The sequence below is a fragment of the Eublepharis macularius genome, chromosome 1 (assembly GCF_028583425.1).
Source record: "Eublepharis macularius isolate TG4126 chromosome 1, MPM_Emac_v1.0, whole genome shotgun sequence".
Lineage (NCBI taxonomy): Eukaryota > Metazoa > Chordata > Lepidosauria > Squamata > Eublepharidae > Eublepharis > Eublepharis macularius.
In genome coordinates, this window is record NC_072790.1 from 37,984,394 (window position 1) to 38,002,628 (window position 18,235).

The following is an 18,235-nucleotide window of genomic DNA, read 5'->3' on the forward strand; positions in this document are numbered from 1 at the left end:
GGCAAGAACCCTTAGCTTCGTTTCCCGTAGTGGCGTTCTGCTTTGCTCCCTCAAAGGCTTGAGATAGTAAAAGTTGCAAAGGCGGCTGGCTGGTCAATCCCCCCCCCCAGCTTTCCTGGGAGTAACCCCTATTGAATAAAACGGGGCTTGCTTCTGAGTAGACCTGCTTAAGACTGTTTTCCGAGTCTATTGCAATAAACAAAAACTGTTCCTGAAGGTCAAGCAGCGCAATCCTAAACAATTACAATCCTCCTAATTCAATGGTAAGATTTGAGTCTAGTGACACCTTAGAAACCAATAAGATTTTTCAAGGGTATACGCTTCCGAGAGTCCGAGCTCCCTTCTTCATACTTGAATCGGAAGAAGGGAGCTATAACTCATGGCAAGCAACAAGCAAAAACGTTATTAGTAGCTACAATCAATAATAAAAAGTCCAATTATTACATAACTAAGTAGCACAACGTCAAGAATGAATAATTAAAAACTAGTAAAAGCAGGAAAAATGTGTCTCAGATTATTCACAATCAATCCAGGAAGTCTCATAGCAGCTAGAAAATACCTAGCAACGGGAAGCTTTGACTCTGGAAAGCTTACACTTAGAAAATCGTTGGTCTCTAATGTGTCACTGGATTCAAATCCTGCTGTTGTCTTACTGCAAACCAACACGACTACCTCCGTGAAACTAATTAAATGGCGTAACTATTTAAGGATACCCTGTAAACTGCGTCAGTTTAAAACAATAACAATAAAGCAGACATTAAGTATGTCGAAAAAAATTTAATGTTCTTTCACTTCCTGATCGAAGCAACTAATTCTACAGGGAGCTGTTAGTACGTACAAACTCTCCAGTTTTATGTTCAGTATAACCAGGCGGGCAGCTGAGCTCTGGCACCCGTATTTGCGCAAAAAGGCGGCATTTTTATTTATCAAGTGAAGGAGAGAAACGCCTCCTCTGCACAACCTCGGGCGGGAATGGGAACTACCCCTCTTCTAACAGTTTGGAAAGTCAGACAATTCATCCTTTCTATGGATTTTTTCCCGGGGCTTGATTTACATCGACTTCTCTTTACTGCTGCCCCCAAACGGCCGCTCTAGGTTCTTGGAATCTATCTGAAAGCAACAGTTGAATCGTCGGCAGCTCGGCACTCCTTCCTTCCCTCCTCTTCTCCAAAGCCGTAAGCTCCTAGCGCCCTCACCTGACTGCTCTTCTCTGCTCAGCCTGGCGTTAAATATATATATAAATTTCAGGTCTGTAGTAGAACACCAGGATTTGAGTCCAGAAGGACTTTAGAGACCAACAAGATTTTCAGGGCATAAACTTTCGAGAATGAAAGCTCCCTTCTTCAGATACGTGGATATATACACACACATACATGGGCTCTTTTAAAAAGTAACAATGTGTAGCAAAATTTAAAAACAAATACTGAGGGACACCCCCCCCCCCCAAAAAAACATTTGCAGGACAAGATGAAACTAGATAGGACCGGCAATGCATTGATAGATCCAGAGAAGTTAACCCTGTTAGTCTGTAGTAGCAAAATCGAAGAGTCCAGTAGCACCTTTAAGACTAACCAACTTTACTGTAGCATGAGCTTTCGATAATCACAGTTCTCTTCGTCAGATGCGTGACGAATGCAATCATAGACATTCAGACGTAGATCCGATGAGTTCAAGAGCACAAATGTGCAAAATACTGAAGCCTTAAAAACTGATCTCGTGGTTTTGCTTTTGCAAGAGACGTTTGTGTTATCAAAGCCCTGGAATGAGTTTACGACGTTCCCAGACAGAGCTAGCACTAGGACCACTGCCACAAAACATCAATCCACCTTAGGGAAGCCATTTTCCTTCCCCGCTCCTAGGGAGCCGCGAGCTTTGTCTTTCCAACCAATAGTATCGCAGCTCTGAAGTTCGCCCTAATTGGCTAATTCAAGCAGTGGGGGCCGAGCTCGAACCAATCGGTGAAGGTATTTTGGCGGCGTGGCCTCCCCGCGCGTGATTCGATTCAAATCGAGTGAGGGTCGCAGTGAGTGCCTGTGACGGTTTTGGGCGCATTTGGAAGGACGGTGATCTTGGTGAGCCGATTCGTAACCATGGGGAATCAATCCCAATTTTTCTTAATTCGGGTATGGATTGGGGTGGGTGGCATCGCTTGGTATTAGAATGCTCGAACTAGCCCCCCCCCCCCGATGTAGGTTTGTATATTGGGGAGAAGCGGGAATAAATGGGGTAAAGATACTAATTGGGATTATGATCGCTTGATGAGTTTTATTGCTTGATACTCTTTTTTAGAAGCCTGAAATGTGACAATAATTCTTCCAAGCAGCTGTTGTTTTCCGGCTCTGGATATTATTCTTCAGGTCGAGCTTCGAGACCTCCTAGAATTACAACTGATCTCCATACTATAGGTACTGGTCCCCCGTGGAGAAAATGGCTGCTTTGGAGGGTAGACTGTATGTCATTATACGCTGCCTTCCCCCGGGTCCACTCCCAAAATTCTAGGAATTTCCTGACCCAGAGTTGGCAGCTTTGCTTTCTCCTATTTTCCTTTTGTGTAGATTAAACAGTCTGTACAGGATGCATGTTTCTTCCCCCCCCACCCACCCATGTTTTTCTTTTATAGCAAGCTTATGTTGGAGTCTGTATGGCTGCCAACTCTTGATTGGGAAATTCCTGGAGATTTGGGAGGAGAGCCTGGGGAGGGATCTCAGAGGAGTATAATATCTCTAGAGAAACACGCTTCCTATAGGCTGGAGATCAGTTGTAATTATGGAAGAGCTTCAGGCCCCACCTTAAGGTTGGCAACCCTAGGACTCCAATGGCCCCAGAAAAACGGCAAAAGTTTAGCCCCACAAAAGATTTTGTGAAATGCACCTCTTCATCAGATGCAACTGATGAAATGAGCTCTGACTTGTGAAACTTTAAGCAGAGATGATTCTTTACCCGGCTTCTGGTTATTTTAACTGCAACAAGCTTACAAGGTAGCTATTCCTGTGGGATTCTTATCATCTAGTAATTATGCTGAATACTTAATCTCCTGCTACTGTTCTTTAACTATTAAATTCCCTCCAAATAAAAGAGAAATGGTCTGTATATTTTCAATGGGTATATAATGGAGAAGCCAATACAACTATATTTGGAAAATTGGAAAAAATGTGCTCATGGCTAAAAATTTAATTTGTAGTTATAGCATGGCCACCTTGCGGGGGGAGGGTTACTAAAGGGGTAAAAGATGTATCATAGGAGAACTGTGACTGTATTGAAATGTAATAATGTGTGATGCATTAATAAAGAAAATTAGAAAAAAAATTCCCTCCAAATATGAGTGAAGTATAGTGTGGCTGACAGTGCAATCCTATGCATTGGATTGTGCTGTTAGTGAGGTCATTCTAAATTTTCAGGGGGCTATAAGTCCAGAGAAATAATACTTGCTTGAATGAATGATACCGAGTTGTTATTGGTACATGTAACTATGGGGAGTGAGAAATCTTATGAACTCTCGAACAAGTCTTTACCCCCCTGATAGTTTGAGAGTGGAATAAGGGATAGCAAGCTGAGAACTGGATAAGCAAGAATTGCACCCTTTTATGTTTTTATGGTGTTTTATAACAGATCCCCCGATGAAGCCTTAAAGCAAAACTTATATAAATCCAAGTAACCTCAATACATTCTTGCGCTTGTTTTTTTTTCTTTTCTGTCTAGGGAAAATGTCACTTAATTTTTTTAGTCTATTAAAGATAGACACACACACACCCAGCAAGCTTTTTAAAACGAAGGGGTCTGTGGGCTAAAAAGTCAAGACGTAAGGTTTGCCAGGTCAAAATCCTGAACCTACAAGGAATCTGTGGAGGATAAAATTATGATGTTTTCCCCTGGTTATGTTCCAGTGTGATGAGAAAGCCATACCTGATGAAATTCAGTGAGACAATTTGCCGTAGGTTTAAAGTATAGTATCGGGCCATGAATTGGTAAGATTTGGATTGTGTTCTTAATCTGTGTTAGGGGATGGGATGAATCTTCTTGTTTCTATGTTGTACTCTGTTGGTCAAATATTTCTGGGTTGCTCTCAGTTTCTCCGCATCTTTATTCTGTCATCCTATTCTGGGCACCACATGCCTTGTCGTATTACTGAGTATTTATCCTTCTGTTTTGGAATAAATACTCCCCTTCAGTTTGATCATCAGAGATGCCAAAAGTGTTAAACCACAACTATTCTTAAGATAATATGAGCTAAGGGAAGAGGTAGAATCTGCTGGGGTGTATTTCCTATTCAGCGACAACTGGCACACGAGCACATGAAACTGCCTTGTACTGAGTCTGAGAGCCAAGCTACTTTTTTCATGCGTAGAACACTGGATCGTTTTCGCAAGTTTTCCTGGGAACTGAAGTCCCAGTGTCCTTCCCCTCTCTGTTAGAATCGCTGCCTGAAGAGCCAGAGAAAGCCAGCTGCAGCAGCAGCTTTTGCAAATCCAGAGCAGCTCCCCGGGAGCAAGACACCCAGGGAGAAAGTTGCAGTTGCCCGCCCCCAAAGATTGTTGAGAGCAGGATTGTGACTGGAGGAACAATTTGCAAAAGCTGCTGCTGCAGCCGGCTTTCTCTGGCTCTTCAGGCAGCGATTCTAACAGAGAGGGGAAGGACACTTGGACTTCAGTTCCCAGGAAAACTTGCAAAAATGATCAAGTGTTCTATGCGTGAAAAAGGTCACTTGTAGCTTGACTCTGACATTGATCTATCAAAGTCAGTGTTATCTACTCTGACTGGCAGCAGCTCTTCATGGTTTCGGGCAGAGGACTTTCACATTACCCAAGACCTGACCCTTTTTACTGGAGATGCTAAGACTTTGTGAATGTCAAGCAAATGCTCTACCATTGAGCCATAGTTCTTCCTGAGATCATGGTCATTGTCTGACCCTGAACAAATTAATAATGCCAACATTATAGTTATTACATTGGAGTCTCCATACAGGATTCCTTTTGCCTGTCAGCTAGTTTATCAGAGGAAAGGAACCATGCCAATCTTATAATCTTGTTAATTTGGATAGAATATCTGTTAATTTTAAAGTGAATGCAAAGATGGAATACTATTTACGATACGTAAAAGCTAGTTTGACACTTAGCTCTCTTCCCCCCACCCCCCAATCACTCGCAGGTATGTCAGTTGAAATGAATTTGCCAGAAAAAACTTTACCGATGAAGCAGGACATGGTAAGTATCAAACATATTATTTGGTATTTATTTACAACAATGTTGAGTTCAAGTGTATTGCAATTATTTTGCAATTAAGCAAAAAGAGTACGGGTTCTCTGTTTCTTTTTCCGTCATTTTCTGTTCCTCTAACGTACCTCTACTTTTTCATTCTTTTCTCCCCAATCCCTATTTTTTACCCCATCTACTATTTTATTTCACCTGGGGGGAGTTAACCCCCCCCCCCAATTATTTTATTAAGTTTAAATTTGTTTCTGCAAACTTAGGAGTCCTCTTAAGTTTGCAGACAAAGGAAGAAACTAAATTCTAGGGGTGTGCAAGGACAGAAAGATTTGGTTTTCCTGCCACTTCGGAAACCGCTTATTGCCCCGCTTTGGAGCAGTTTGGTGGAGAGCCAGTTTGGTATAGTGGTTAAGAGCATGGGACTCTAATCTGGAGAGCCGGGTTTGATTCCTCACTCCTCCACTTGAAGCCAGCTGGGTGACCTTGGGCTAGTCACAGCTCTCTGGAGCTCTCTCATCCCCATCCAGCTCACAGGGTAATTGTGGGGATAATAATAACATACTTTGTAAACCGCTCTGAGTGGGCATTAAGTTGTCCTGAAGGGCAGGATGTTATCGAATGTTGTTATTATTTATCCCAAATTGGAAACCCAAAATGCACACCCCGACTAAATTCACCCACATGAAGGAAGAACAGTCTTAAGGGTTTTGAATTATTGTTGGATTGCAACCTGGAGGACATATTTGTGCTTATTCTTCTGTGAAGCAAGAGACAATGTATAGCTTTTGCCACCCATTCCTTCCTTCCCAGGCTTTTTTGTGCTGCTCCTTGCCTGAATGTATGAACAAGGAGAAGTCCTTTTTGGCCTGCGTGCATGAGGCGAGTCTGAAGGAATGGGTGGGAACAGCATATTCTCATGACCACAGGCTAGCAACTGTTAACCTAAATCTAGGTTAGTACATTCAGGGGCTTTCTTGGATTCAACACGAGTCCGATTGAAAAAATGCATAAGAAAATTATTTGGCATCTAACTAGTAACGTGCTAACTGACAAAATGCATCTTGAACACTGAGTTTGGAGTGTTCGGTTCAGAAGGAGCACAGAGAAGAGTTAAAGGTATATATTTAGTTGGTGCTAAGCATAGAGTTTAGTTCCTATGAGCTGAAGACCCACAAAATTCACAAGGGAGAAAAATTTCATACTTCTACTGGTCCTTCTTTTCCCATCATTTTCTGTTCCTTCAACGTACCCCTACTTTTTCATTCTTTTCACAGCCCTTTCTCTCCCCGATCCCCATTTTTTTACCTCATCTACTATTTTATTTCACCTGGAGGGAGTTAACCCCCTCCCCAAATTATTAAGTTTAATTTTTTTCTGCAAACTTAGGGGTCCTCTTAGGTTTGCAGAAAAATCCCTTATAGTTACTGCAGACCGGATTTATGAAGTAAACCCTAAATATCCTATGACTTTATATAATGGAAAGACTGAACGAGCTTTTGCCCGTGTCTGAAACTAAGCTTCTACCAGCCAAGAGAAAGATGTATCTCTCTCCGGGAGAGTTTACAGCAATTAGTTTTCAGACCTGTCAAACAGATAAGTTCTTTGAATCAGCTGTTTATCGGTACATTTATTTATATAGGGTTCAATATTGCTTTGCAACTCTTTATCAAACACACAGACACCTGTCTAGAGTTTATTTCACTTTATTGAAAATACATCCTAGTTTTTTAATGAAGCAAGTAATCAAAATATAAAAGGCTATTAATATAAATCCTATAAAAACAGAACACAGAAAGGCAATAAGAAATAAGTTTGCTAACATTTCTTAATAAATCCTAAGTTTAACATGCTCAAAGTTTCTATGAAATACATAGGTAGAATAAGTTCTCACCTAGATTCTCTCAAGAGATTTCTTCCATCAGTACCCTGCCATTCTATCTGTGTTTGCAATTATATATCTCATCATATGCAAATATTTAAGGTCTATTCACATGATAGCACAAACAAATAATGATTGGTTTGACACTTCACTGAATATTCATAATCTCCATAGTACAGCCTTCCAATTAGTAAAAAATTATGTCATATTCAGATCTGCAAAAGAAAACTATAAATCTCTGAGAGGTGTCAGGAAAAGTTAAGCTGAATGATCACCATTGGTTGAATCTCTGATAGAGGAATATTAATCTTGATAGAGTCCACTGTTTTAATTAACTGTCAAAGGATGAAAGCACACCTGTTGAATTACCTAACACATAGAAAAAATACACAGACAGTTCATGCAAAGTTTAAAAGTTCATCTAGCAAATACAAGAGCTTGGCCTAGTATTGATTAGTATTGATTATTGTCATGTGCTTTTAATCTATATTGACATAACAGCTCCCCAAAAAGAGAAAGAAGTTTTTGTATACTCAGTTTTAAAACTTGTTTTATAAAACTGCTTGTTTATATATATATATTTGTTCCAATTATTGCTGTTATTATATTGTCTTATGTTTTTGATTAGATCCCCCTGATAAAGCAACATGTGAAATGCATATGGATCTATATATTAAATATATTTCCCCATTTCAGATTTGTTTTTCTTCTCGATCTCCATTTGAGGCCCATGATCAGAATTAGATATGTTGATAAATAGATGTTGTCTAGAAGTTAAACAACTTTTAAAATACACATTATTAGTTATAGTATAAATTTAAAGTACATGTTACTCACATTTTTAGATAATTATTTCCTATATCAAACAAAAACACTAAGATGTGCCTTATGCTCAAATTCATAAACTCACATGGTCCATGTATAGATATGGTAAAGAAGTACAAATCCCAGGGATTTGATGATGATCATGCAATTTAAACTACAGTTATATCACACTATGTTATAGGTTTGGGGGGAGCATTCAGGTATGCCGATGGAGGGGCTGCTTTACCATAGACTTCTTGTCTGTTCCTTCCTTTGAAAATAGTAGTGTGTGTGTGTGGGAGAGAGAATATAATTCTGTGACTAGTTTAGGTCAGCTTTCGTTACTAATATTGTCCTATGTTAAAACCTTTTTGGCAGGCCTCTAAAACAATCTCTCAGTGATGTGGTGCCAGTCTATTTTATTTATTTGTCATTTATAGTCCTCCTTTCTCACTGAGACTCAAGGTAGGTTACATAGTGTAAAATTAGTATAATCAGTAGTAAGGACAAGGACAGGCCTTTCCATACAGTGTCAAGGACATTTCCATAAGCAATGTCATAGGGTAAATGAATACAAATTTACAAATTCATAGCATTAGCAAAGATCCAATATGGAGTTGAAGAATTCCTGAAACAGAATATAACCAATTCTAGGACGTAAACAACATGAAGCACAGGCAGTATATAGGAGTACACATTTAAAGCAACAGATAATATGTAAGGCAACATAATGGTGAAGTCTATGGTTCCTGACTAGGGGTATGCAGCGGGGAAAAGATTCGGTTTTCCCACTTTGGATTTACCCAAAGCGGCTTGTTCAGGTTTTCAGAAATCGCTTCAGTATGCTTCGAAATAATTTGGATCATACCAAAGAGAGATTCCCACCTCCCCTCTGAGCCCTTCTTCCCCCAACCCCACTTATCTTGAAGGCCAGAGGAGGCCTTCTGCTGCCACGGCCAGCAGGGCGGCGGGGAAGGCTGCAGCCAGCGCTGCAACTTCAGCCTCTGCGGTGGCCGGCAAAATGGCAGCAAACGCCCGCGCCGCCGCTTTGGCCTCTGCAGTGGCCAGCAGCGGCCATCCGCACCGCCACAGGGGACATCATACTGGCCCGATTCGGAAATACCAAATCTTTACAAATCGGGGCCAGTTCGGTTTTTTTTCCGAACCAGGAACCCGAAGCGCACACCCCTATTTCTAAGCGCACACCCCTCATAGTGATATTTGTTGTTTTAGCACTTGCTTCTGTGTTGTGGTTTAATGTAAGAGTTTGTATGCACCTTCTATGCAGGAAAACCTGTATGGGAAAAGTTATGCTTTGTATGTTAATCTCATTTCAGGAAAACAAAGAAAATGCAGATAGTTCCACATGGGACCAAGTGACTTTTGCTCTGGAAAAAGGTTTAGCTTTTCCACCATCCTTGAATTCATCTCTTAAAGTGAAGCAAACTACTGGAGCTATAAACTGTAGCCCTGATGCTATTACAGCGTCTGCTGTTCCTAAAGTTGAGCCTGCTGAAACGAAGAACCAGCACATGTCATTCAGTCAGACCTTCTTACACAAGAAAAGTACAAAGGATAGGCAGTTGAAAACAGCCACGCAGAATTCTAGCGTACACCTTCCAGAGAGGCGTGTACTTGGCTCATATCGTGGCAAAATTGTTTCATCTAAGATAAACTCCTTCAGAAAAGCAGTAGAGAACGATGGGAGAAAGAACTCCTTAGCTGCTCCTGCTAAGCCAGTGGTAAAAACTGACCCCACAAAGGATAGAGTTACTAACACAGTGAATGCTTCTAAACCTGTAAGTATGCCATCACTTCAAACTAAGCCTCCCGTTAAGGTATCGGTTGGCCAGCCTAAGCCCATTCTGAACCAGGAGAAACCATCAATCAAGACTACATCAGTGAATAAAGAGGCTACCTGGAAAATGCCCAGTAAGAATTGGACGCCTGTGTTAAAAACAGTATCTTATAATGCGCCTAACTCAGAACAAAGACTCAAGAAAGCTGTTCCACCTAGAAATAGAATAGGAGCTTTGGCAGGGTCGGTTTCTGAAACTCATGGCACAAAGTGTGTGGTTACTTCCAAAACAGTTGGCAACAGGCAAAGTACTCTACACCAATCTGCAGAAGCAAGAAGGTAATGGGAATTTGAATGCTGCTTTGTCTTATGCAGCTGAAACATACTTTTTTGCATCTTTTAGTATATAAATGAGTTCTGGTGCTCAAAAATACAATTTCATCTGTTTGAAAGCAGATAAAATTCTTGTAGGCCGGCTTCTATTTAGGGGCTAATAGCAGATTTTTGCTCTTCTCTCTACATGTGAGGCAGTAATACCTGATCTGCTAAGGCTGATCAGTTTTTGAATGCTACTAAACTTCTGAATCGGCATATGAGAGATTTGAAAGCTAGTAAATGGAATTGCCTGACAGCAGGGTTGGGAAAGACTAGTTTGGGCCTGTAGTTCAAGGAACACATGCTCAAGGCAATGGTCCCTTTGCATCATTGAGGACCTGGGTTGATACAAATTGCTTAAGTTACCAAGTATAGAAAATCTAACGCTCTTAAAATGCGTGTCTTACGGAATTGAATGTATCCAAGAGTGGGTTTCTATACCTTCACTCTTGGACTATCCATGGATGATCAAGAGTACCCTGAGGAGTTTGCCGTGTTAGTCTGTAGTCGCAAAATAGTAAGAATCCAGTAGCACCTTTACGAGTAACCAACTTTATTGTAGCAGAAGCTTTCGAGAACCACAGCAATCTTTGACAGATGCCTGGAGGGATTGAAGAAAATGGCCAGAGAGATATAGGTGGGGAGGGGAGGGGAAAGTAGATACAAATCCGTTGCAAAAGTCGTGAAAGAGGTGGAGTGCACATTACAGGCTGGGTGTGACCCCTCCATAGCTGAATCTGAATGGAATGCCTGGAAGGCAGTTACTTCTGATAATAAGAACCATCCAGAGTCTCTGTTCAATCCAAGTCTGATTGTGTCAAATTTACATATGAATTCCAATTCAGCAGCTGCCCTAATGGCATATATCACATTGGAGGATGAGCAGCTGTAAGAGCCAGAGATTGTGTACTTGGTGTCAACTACACAATCTCTGGCTCTTACAGCTGCACATCCTCCCGTGTGATATGTGCCCTTATGTGCCAATAATGCCCATCTGCTCTGTACACAGGAGAAACCAGCCAACGTCTCTGCAAAAAAATAAATGGACACAAATCTGACATCAAAAATGGCAATATCCAGAAACCAGTAGGAGAACACTGCAATCTACCAGGACACTCTATCAAGGACTTAAAGGTCACCATAGTTCAACAGAAACTTTTCAAAAGCAAAATCAAAAAGAGTCCAGTAGCACCTTTAAGACTAACCAATTTTATTTTATTGTAGCATAAGCTTTCGAGAATCAAGTTCTCTTCATCAGATGACAGGAAGCTGCTGAATTGGAATTCATATTCCCAGTTGCTTAGCAATAGGTATTTGGGCAATGTTACATCTGTATCCAGAGTCTTACATGGTTATCTCCACTCCTGTTAATATGGGGGGAAATTGCTAACACTGGTGTACGCTTGCAGGACTCAACTGGCTGAATGGCAGGCATCTAAAGGGAAAGTGTTGAAGAAGCCACATGCTCCATTACAAACAGATGCTCGGCATACAATAGAGCCACAGCAAACTGTAAAAGAACCGGTTGAATCCTTCTGGGCTGCCATAGCAGAGGAAGATGAACAACAATTATTCAGTGATACAGTCAATAAAACCCTCACAGAATGTCTGTGCTTAATTGAGAAGGTGAGAAATCTGTTGAGCCACAATCATGTTCATTTTGATGTACAGGGAGGAAAGTAATGGAACCGTACAAGATTTCTTAAAGCAAGACTGTGTCAGAATTCCAGAACAACTTGTCTCATGTTGGATGGCACTTTAAAGGAAGACTGAATAGAGTAATTAATGGTTAAAATCTTACTGTTTGCCAGAGTCTTCTCAGTGTAAGTAGGAGACAAATTCATCCTGAAAAAGGTAGAGCAATATTCTTCCTTCCTCCTGAGATTGTTCTTCTACCAAACTCAGGATGATATATATGGATGCTTGCTGCCTCTGGTCAGTAAATGACACTCCACAATAGAAACAGAAGCTGTTGGGGGCAAGGTGCTGCTTATTAGGTGTTAGATTCTTCCTCAGCAAATGCGCCAAAAAACAAAAGTGGGAGAACTTGTACTCTCTGAAATTCCTCATTAACTGGAGGAAGAAGTAGCCACAGTTCTCAGTCACTGAATAGAGTGAACATATCTAGAGTTTTTTGACAGTCTTTCACACCCAGCACGGGGTTTCTGTGTGTCAAAGAAAACTTAAAGAGGGAAAGCTCTCATTTTGTTACGGGCTTTATAGAAGAAACCTATTGTGAATCCAGAATTAGCTCAACTCAGTCTAGCTCTACATGTTGAAGAGAGGCAGAGAATCATGTCTCTGACAAAGACACTAGGAAAGCTTATGCCATGAGAACCTGGTCGTTTCTAAGGTGGCAGAAGATATTTTGTCTTGTTCTGGAATTCCTATTGAATAGTATGTGGGATCAACAGCATAGCCAGCACATTTTCATTAACATTTTATACCTTTCTTTAGGGTTGCTCAACTGATAAAATACATTCCACTTTGGAAGAATTAATTCTGAGTGTTCCGGAAGCGAAAAAACTCGCCAAGTATTGGGTGTGTCGGATGCATCTCGAGCAATTGGGCACCCTTGAAAAGGTCATGGCTGTCTATGAGGAAGCAATTTTAGCAGGAGCACAGGTACGCCATCCCCATGCTGTATAGATTTTGGTGTTTGTTTTACCACTGCTCCGTTTCCTTGCAAGTGAATTTTGAGACATCCTGAGAATGAGGCATCATCATATATCCTAATAGCTGTGTGGCCACAATCTGTAGGTTCTTAACCCTGAGGGGTCACTTAGAATAAATGAAGCCTTTTCTACAAACTAGGTTTGCTGAAAAATCTGAAAAGTTTTTAAAAATGGGAGGAGGAAATAAATTCCTCCCCCCCCCCCCAAACCGAGGAGTGTTGTCTGCGCTTGCACACACAATGTGCCTCTGCTAGCCTGGCTAAGTCTACCTAACCATGTGACTGCTGGAGCCAGAAAGGTGCAGGCAAGCAGAGGACAGAAGCCATCGTTTTTCTCCTCAGAATAGTAGAGAGAAGGCAATGCTGAAGGCAGGGGGGTGGGGGGCAGAGCTCCAAAGATTAGGGGAGTGTGGGTAGAGAGTCTCCTTCAGCTCCGCAACTCCACAGAGTTTTCCCAAGGAGGACACAATTCCAGCACAAACACAGATGTTGTTTCCTTCCCTTTGCAGCAGCTGTGGCTGCTGCTAACAAATATCACAGGAGGAAGGTATTGCCTGACTGCCCCCTTGCACACTCGACATTCTGAATGGCCACAGAAAGCGAGTGTTTAGAGCACCAAGGATAGGTTTCTCCGTGTGAGAGAGAAAGTGTGTGTGTGTGTGTGAAAGGGGCATTCAGAAATAGAGCAACAAAATAAAATAAGCGAGTGAGCAAACAAACAGCATTAGCTGGGAGAGAACAATGAAGTGTGAGTGTGTTTGTGTGAGAGAGAAAGCATTGGGGTATGAGGGAGGAATGGGTGAAAGAGTTATGGGGTGACTGACAGAGAGAGGAGAGAGTGGGGGGGGTATATGGTACAATGGGCATTAAGGAAGGGAGAAAACGGGAAATAACATTCAATTTATACACTGCCCTTCAGGACAACTTAACACCTACTCAGAGAAGTTTACAAAGTATGTTATCCCGACAATAATCAACCCTGTGAAGTGGGTGGGACTGAGCGAGCTCTGGAAGAGCTGTGACTGACCCAAGGTCACCCAGCTGGCTTCAAGTGGCGGAGTGGGGAATCAAACCTGGTTCTCCAGATTAGAGTCCTGCCATTCTTACCACAACACCAAACTGAAAGTGAAAGAGACAGGAAGTGAGAGAAGAGGCAAAGCAAAGAGGAGGAAGCAAAAGGAATGAATGTGATGGTCACTCCTGCAATCTCCTTGCGGGTTCCCACTTGTAATTTTTAAAACCCAAGAATGTATTTAGTAATAGTTATGTCTTGGTATCTTTTACAACATAAAAAATGAAAAAAGAAGCTGTATTTGAACTGACTAACTAAACCATGTTTTTTCCAGCCTAAGGATGAGTTACGTAATGCATTAACGGATGTCCTGAAGGATATAAAAAATATACCCAAATCTGATGGTAAGAATATATATTTCTAGTTTATTTAGGGTATCTCTTTGTCACCTCTTCAGAGTCCTGCTGTAGGTAGCTTAAAATTAAAATCACAATATTAAAACACAAGCAGCACAAAAATTATCCATAAAACAGAAACAGACCGTTAAAAAGTAAATAAAACACATAATGAGTAAAAAGATGTTTTAGTCGGCTGCCTAAAGGAAAGGAATGTAGGTGACAGGCGAGGCTCAAAGGGAACCTTCAGGTTCCCTGGCCCCAAGCCATTTAGGGCCTTAGTACTAAGAACAAGCAGTCTGAATTGTGCTTAGAAACAGATGGGTAAACTCTAGATCTTTCAGCATAGGGGTTACAACCCAACAGTAACCTAGCTGCCACATTTTGGACCAATTGCAATTTTGGAACCATTTTCAAAGGCAGTCCCATGCAGAACATGTTTTGTTAATGTAACTTGGATGTGATCAGAGCATGGATCACTTTATTTATTTATTTATTTGATTTATACCCAGCCCTCCCCACAAATGGGCTCAGGGCAGCTCACAACATTCATAAAATGCAATGAGTTAATCATAAAACTATAACATAATCTTAAAACAATCATTAAAATAGTCCAGGCGCAGGCTACTTAAATAAGCAGTTGGGAGTCCGTACATGGGCATATATATGGGCGTAGCACATGGCTGAGGGCAGTCCCATAAAAAGCGGTGGTCTTAGGTGGAAGAAGCGGGACACCCGCTGGCCCTTAGCCAAAGGCCCGGTGGAACGTCTCCATTTTACAGGCCCTGTGGAATTGTAACAGGTCCCAGAGAGCCCGGATCTCCAGCAGGAGAGAGTTTCGCCAGGGCCAGGGCAGAAAAAGCCCTGGCCCTGGTCGAGGCCAGACAGATGTCCTTCGGGCCGGGCTACAGGGGGACCACCAGGAGTTGCTTGTCTGCAGAGCGCAACACCCTGCAGGGGACATAATGGAAGAGGCAGTCCTGCACATATGCAAGTCTTAGTCCGTGAAGGACTTTAAACACGCTTTTTGAGGAATAGGCACAGCTGGCGAGCCAGCCAGATCTGATAAACAGTACTATGTGCCATGGAGGAGATGTGATCCTGCAACTCTAGGCCAGAATCCAGTAGCGCCCGCAAGCTGTGTAACCATTATCACCTGGTCAAGCACCTTACCCAAGAATGGAATACTAGCCATCGGGTGGTGGTTGGTTTTGGTCGTTTAGGGATGCTTCTTTCAAAGCAGTTGAAATTGTACCCTCCGACAAAGAGGCATTTATTACTTCATCCAGTTGACCAGGCAGCCCAGTATGAGCCTGTTAACCGTGAGATGAAGGGGTCAAGACTGGATCTGATGGGCCGCACACTTTGAAGCCCCTTGTCCACTACATCAGGCCTCACCAACTGAGTCATCTGTACAATTAGGACCAGACTGTACTCAAATGACATCCCAAGAGTAAGCCAGTCCATCTGAAGTTTAAGGTGACAGCATGTTCCCAACAATCACACACTTCATTCCAAAAAAGTGTGTGCTCATTCCCCTGTAGTGGGGGTCCCCAGCCGTCAGGACCTTTGCAATTTTGGCACAAGGTGGTGGGCATAACCCAAATAACACAAAATATCTGGCTGCTGTAGGAGGCAGAGCCAACCACATGTCAGGGGGTTTGGTACCGAATAATAGTAACTCTTCAATATTTCAAGCAGAAGCTCGGTTTCAACAGGATGCCTTTTTAAAAGAACATTTTAAAACCTTTTCTTGCATACACACACATTTTAGTTTCAGTCGCAAAGCAAAGATCCATGTGTGGTGGTGGCAGTCAATCAGAAGCCCTGCTGGACAAAATCCCCATCTAGTCCTGCCAACTTTCTAAAAATACTTGGTTGGGCACCCATCAGAAACTCAGTAGACAGGGAGGATGAAGCAGCTGCAGCCTCTCTGTCGCTTGCTCCCATTGTCTTTCTGATGGTGACTGAGGAAACAGATGAGAAAGGAAGAAAAGCTGCAGCATTTCCTATCTGTCAGTCTTTTGTAGGATCAATGGCTAGAGAAAGAAGGAAAGACCAGTGCTGCTGCCACTTTGTTGCCCGCATGGCTCCCCCTCTTCCCTCTCAGCCTTGCTTTCCTTGTCCTCTTCTTCTCTGCCCTCCCCTAACCTCTCCCCTCCAGCAGCCACCTTTACTCCCACCCACACCGAGAGAACACAATGCAAGTATCAAAGGACACAGCCCAGCACGGTCACTTTTTAGCAGTTTGAGCTCCCGTTTTTCATTGGAAAAAGTGCTGTGTTGCCTCAGATAATGCATGTGTGTAATTTTTCCAGGGGAATGTAAAAAGAAAGAAACGATTCCAAGCTGCACTGTAGAAGCTAATTTCAATGAGGAGAAGGTAGACGTCCAGCCATATAACAACAAAGAGGCTTCCCTGACAGAAGAATGTTCGAAGCCTGAACAAGAGAGCGTTGTGGGCAACGAAGAGCAAAGTCAGACACCTGCAGCATGTAAAAAAGAACAGAATGTTACTGAGTCACAGAAAAATGGAGTTTTGGAGTTTAAAACTCCTGAAAATAACGTGGGGTCCTACTTGATTAAGTATAATGTATCAACTACTCCCTCCTTGGAAAGGTAAGCCATGATTTCAGGAGTATGTGCTGCCTATAGTGGCTTGTAAGGACGATAAAAAGGGGAGAAAAACAAGAACTCTGCAAACCAAGGGTAACCAAAGAGGTTGGAACAGTAGAAAAATAAAATTGTAGAAAATAACTAAAGCTATGAATTAAAAACACCAGTATACAGTTTAATTAGAGATACACAAACTGCATACTGGTGTTTTTAATTCATATTTTTAGTTATTTTCTACAATTTTATTTTTTCACATAGAGATTTGTATCCATCCATGCATGTGAAGAAGGCCCAAGGTTTTCCAGTGTTCCTGTCCTTTCTTGCTGCTCCTTCTGACCCTGGCAAATATAATTCTTTAGATCACAGAACCCACATAGGAGTCCCCAGACACATCGGGCTGCTGAAGTGAGGCAGGAAAAGTAGAAGAAACAACCCCCTACACCATTTCCCTAATTGAAACAGCAACTATTTTTCTCTGTGCATTCTGTGATCCTTGGGTGCAAATGAGTGGCAGAGGGAGCTGTAGGAACAGAAGAAAATTGGTGTAGGGGGTTGTTCAATGTTCTGCTGATTAGATATAGACTGGTTTCTAGGGGGAAATAGTATGGTACTATACCTGATTTACAAAAGACCATAGAAGTTCCTACGCCTCTTATTGTGATGGGGCAGGGGGAAGCAAATCAGAATAGGTGATGCCTTCTATAAAAACTGTAGATGGATTCTGTACTTCCTTTGGGAAAGTTTTTTTTTCTCCTTTCTAAAGTGCTCTGGTCCCCTTATACTGGAGACAAATTCTGGGGCTGCTGGAATGTATTCCTCTGGGTATACTTCAAAGGGGATGTCTCATAGATCGAACAGGGTTCCAAATAAAACGCTTTTTCTTAACTGAAAACCCAAAGTAGTAGCATTTAACGCCAAACGGATCTTGATTTACATTAAAATGTCAGGGTTTTGCATTAATACGGCCATCTCTTTTTGATCCGCAAGTATGAAGAAAAAACTGCAGTGTGAAAATAGCAGCTCTGCTGTTATGGATCTGAAACTTCTGACCCCAGTGAGACGTTCCCGGCGCCTACAAAAGAAGGTGTGCAAGTTGCCAGAGATGTTGAAAGACCACAACCCTTGTGTTTCTTCACTGGAACAGCTTGGAGAACTGGGAGATGAAGCTGTTGCCTTTGTCTATAGACCAAACAGTGCACTACACAAAGTCTTGGAAGGGCAAGACAATGTGACCTTATAGAATGCTTGCAATCCTGTATTGGTCTTGTCCCTTTTAATATTTTATAAATAGTTTGTATTAAATATTTGTGTGTGTTTTTTTAACTGTCTAACTTGCGGCCAGGAGGACATATTCATAGGATAAGATGTTTAACTCTATGAAATAGAGAAAGTTACAAAATAATTTGATAAGATTGATTAAAATAATAAAGAATATTGAGGTTCTATGGTAACTAATATCTTTTATTTAAAGAAACTAA

General features: G+C 41.7%; 1 protein-coding gene across 3 annotated transcripts; it reads left to right on the forward strand.

Moving 5' to 3' along the window:
- The first annotated feature begins 2,017 nt into the window (after nt 1–2,017).
- On the forward strand, nt 2,018–18,235 carry CKAP2 (cytoskeleton associated protein 2). Of its 3 annotated transcripts, XM_054982602.1 has the most exons (9): nt 2,045–2,072; nt 3,885–3,965; nt 5,146–5,201; nt 9,225–10,024; nt 11,470–11,686; nt 12,518–12,685; nt 14,081–14,150; nt 16,460–16,760; nt 17,745–18,235. In XM_054982602.1, exons 3-9 carry the CDS (start codon nt 5,148–5,150, stop codon nt 17,995–17,997), a joined length of 1,863 nt encoding a protein of 620 aa, XP_054838577.1. In that variant the 5' UTR covers nt 2,045–2,072; nt 3,885–3,965; nt 5,146–5,147; the 3' UTR covers nt 17,998–18,235. The 3 variants fall into 3 exon arrangements, with proteins under 3 accessions (XP_054838567.1, XP_054838577.1, XP_054838586.1); XM_054982592.1 differs by lacking the exon at nt 3,885–3,965 and having other exon boundaries at nt 2,018–2,072; XM_054982611.1 differs by lacking the exon at nt 3,885–3,965 and having other exon boundaries at nt 2,070–2,123.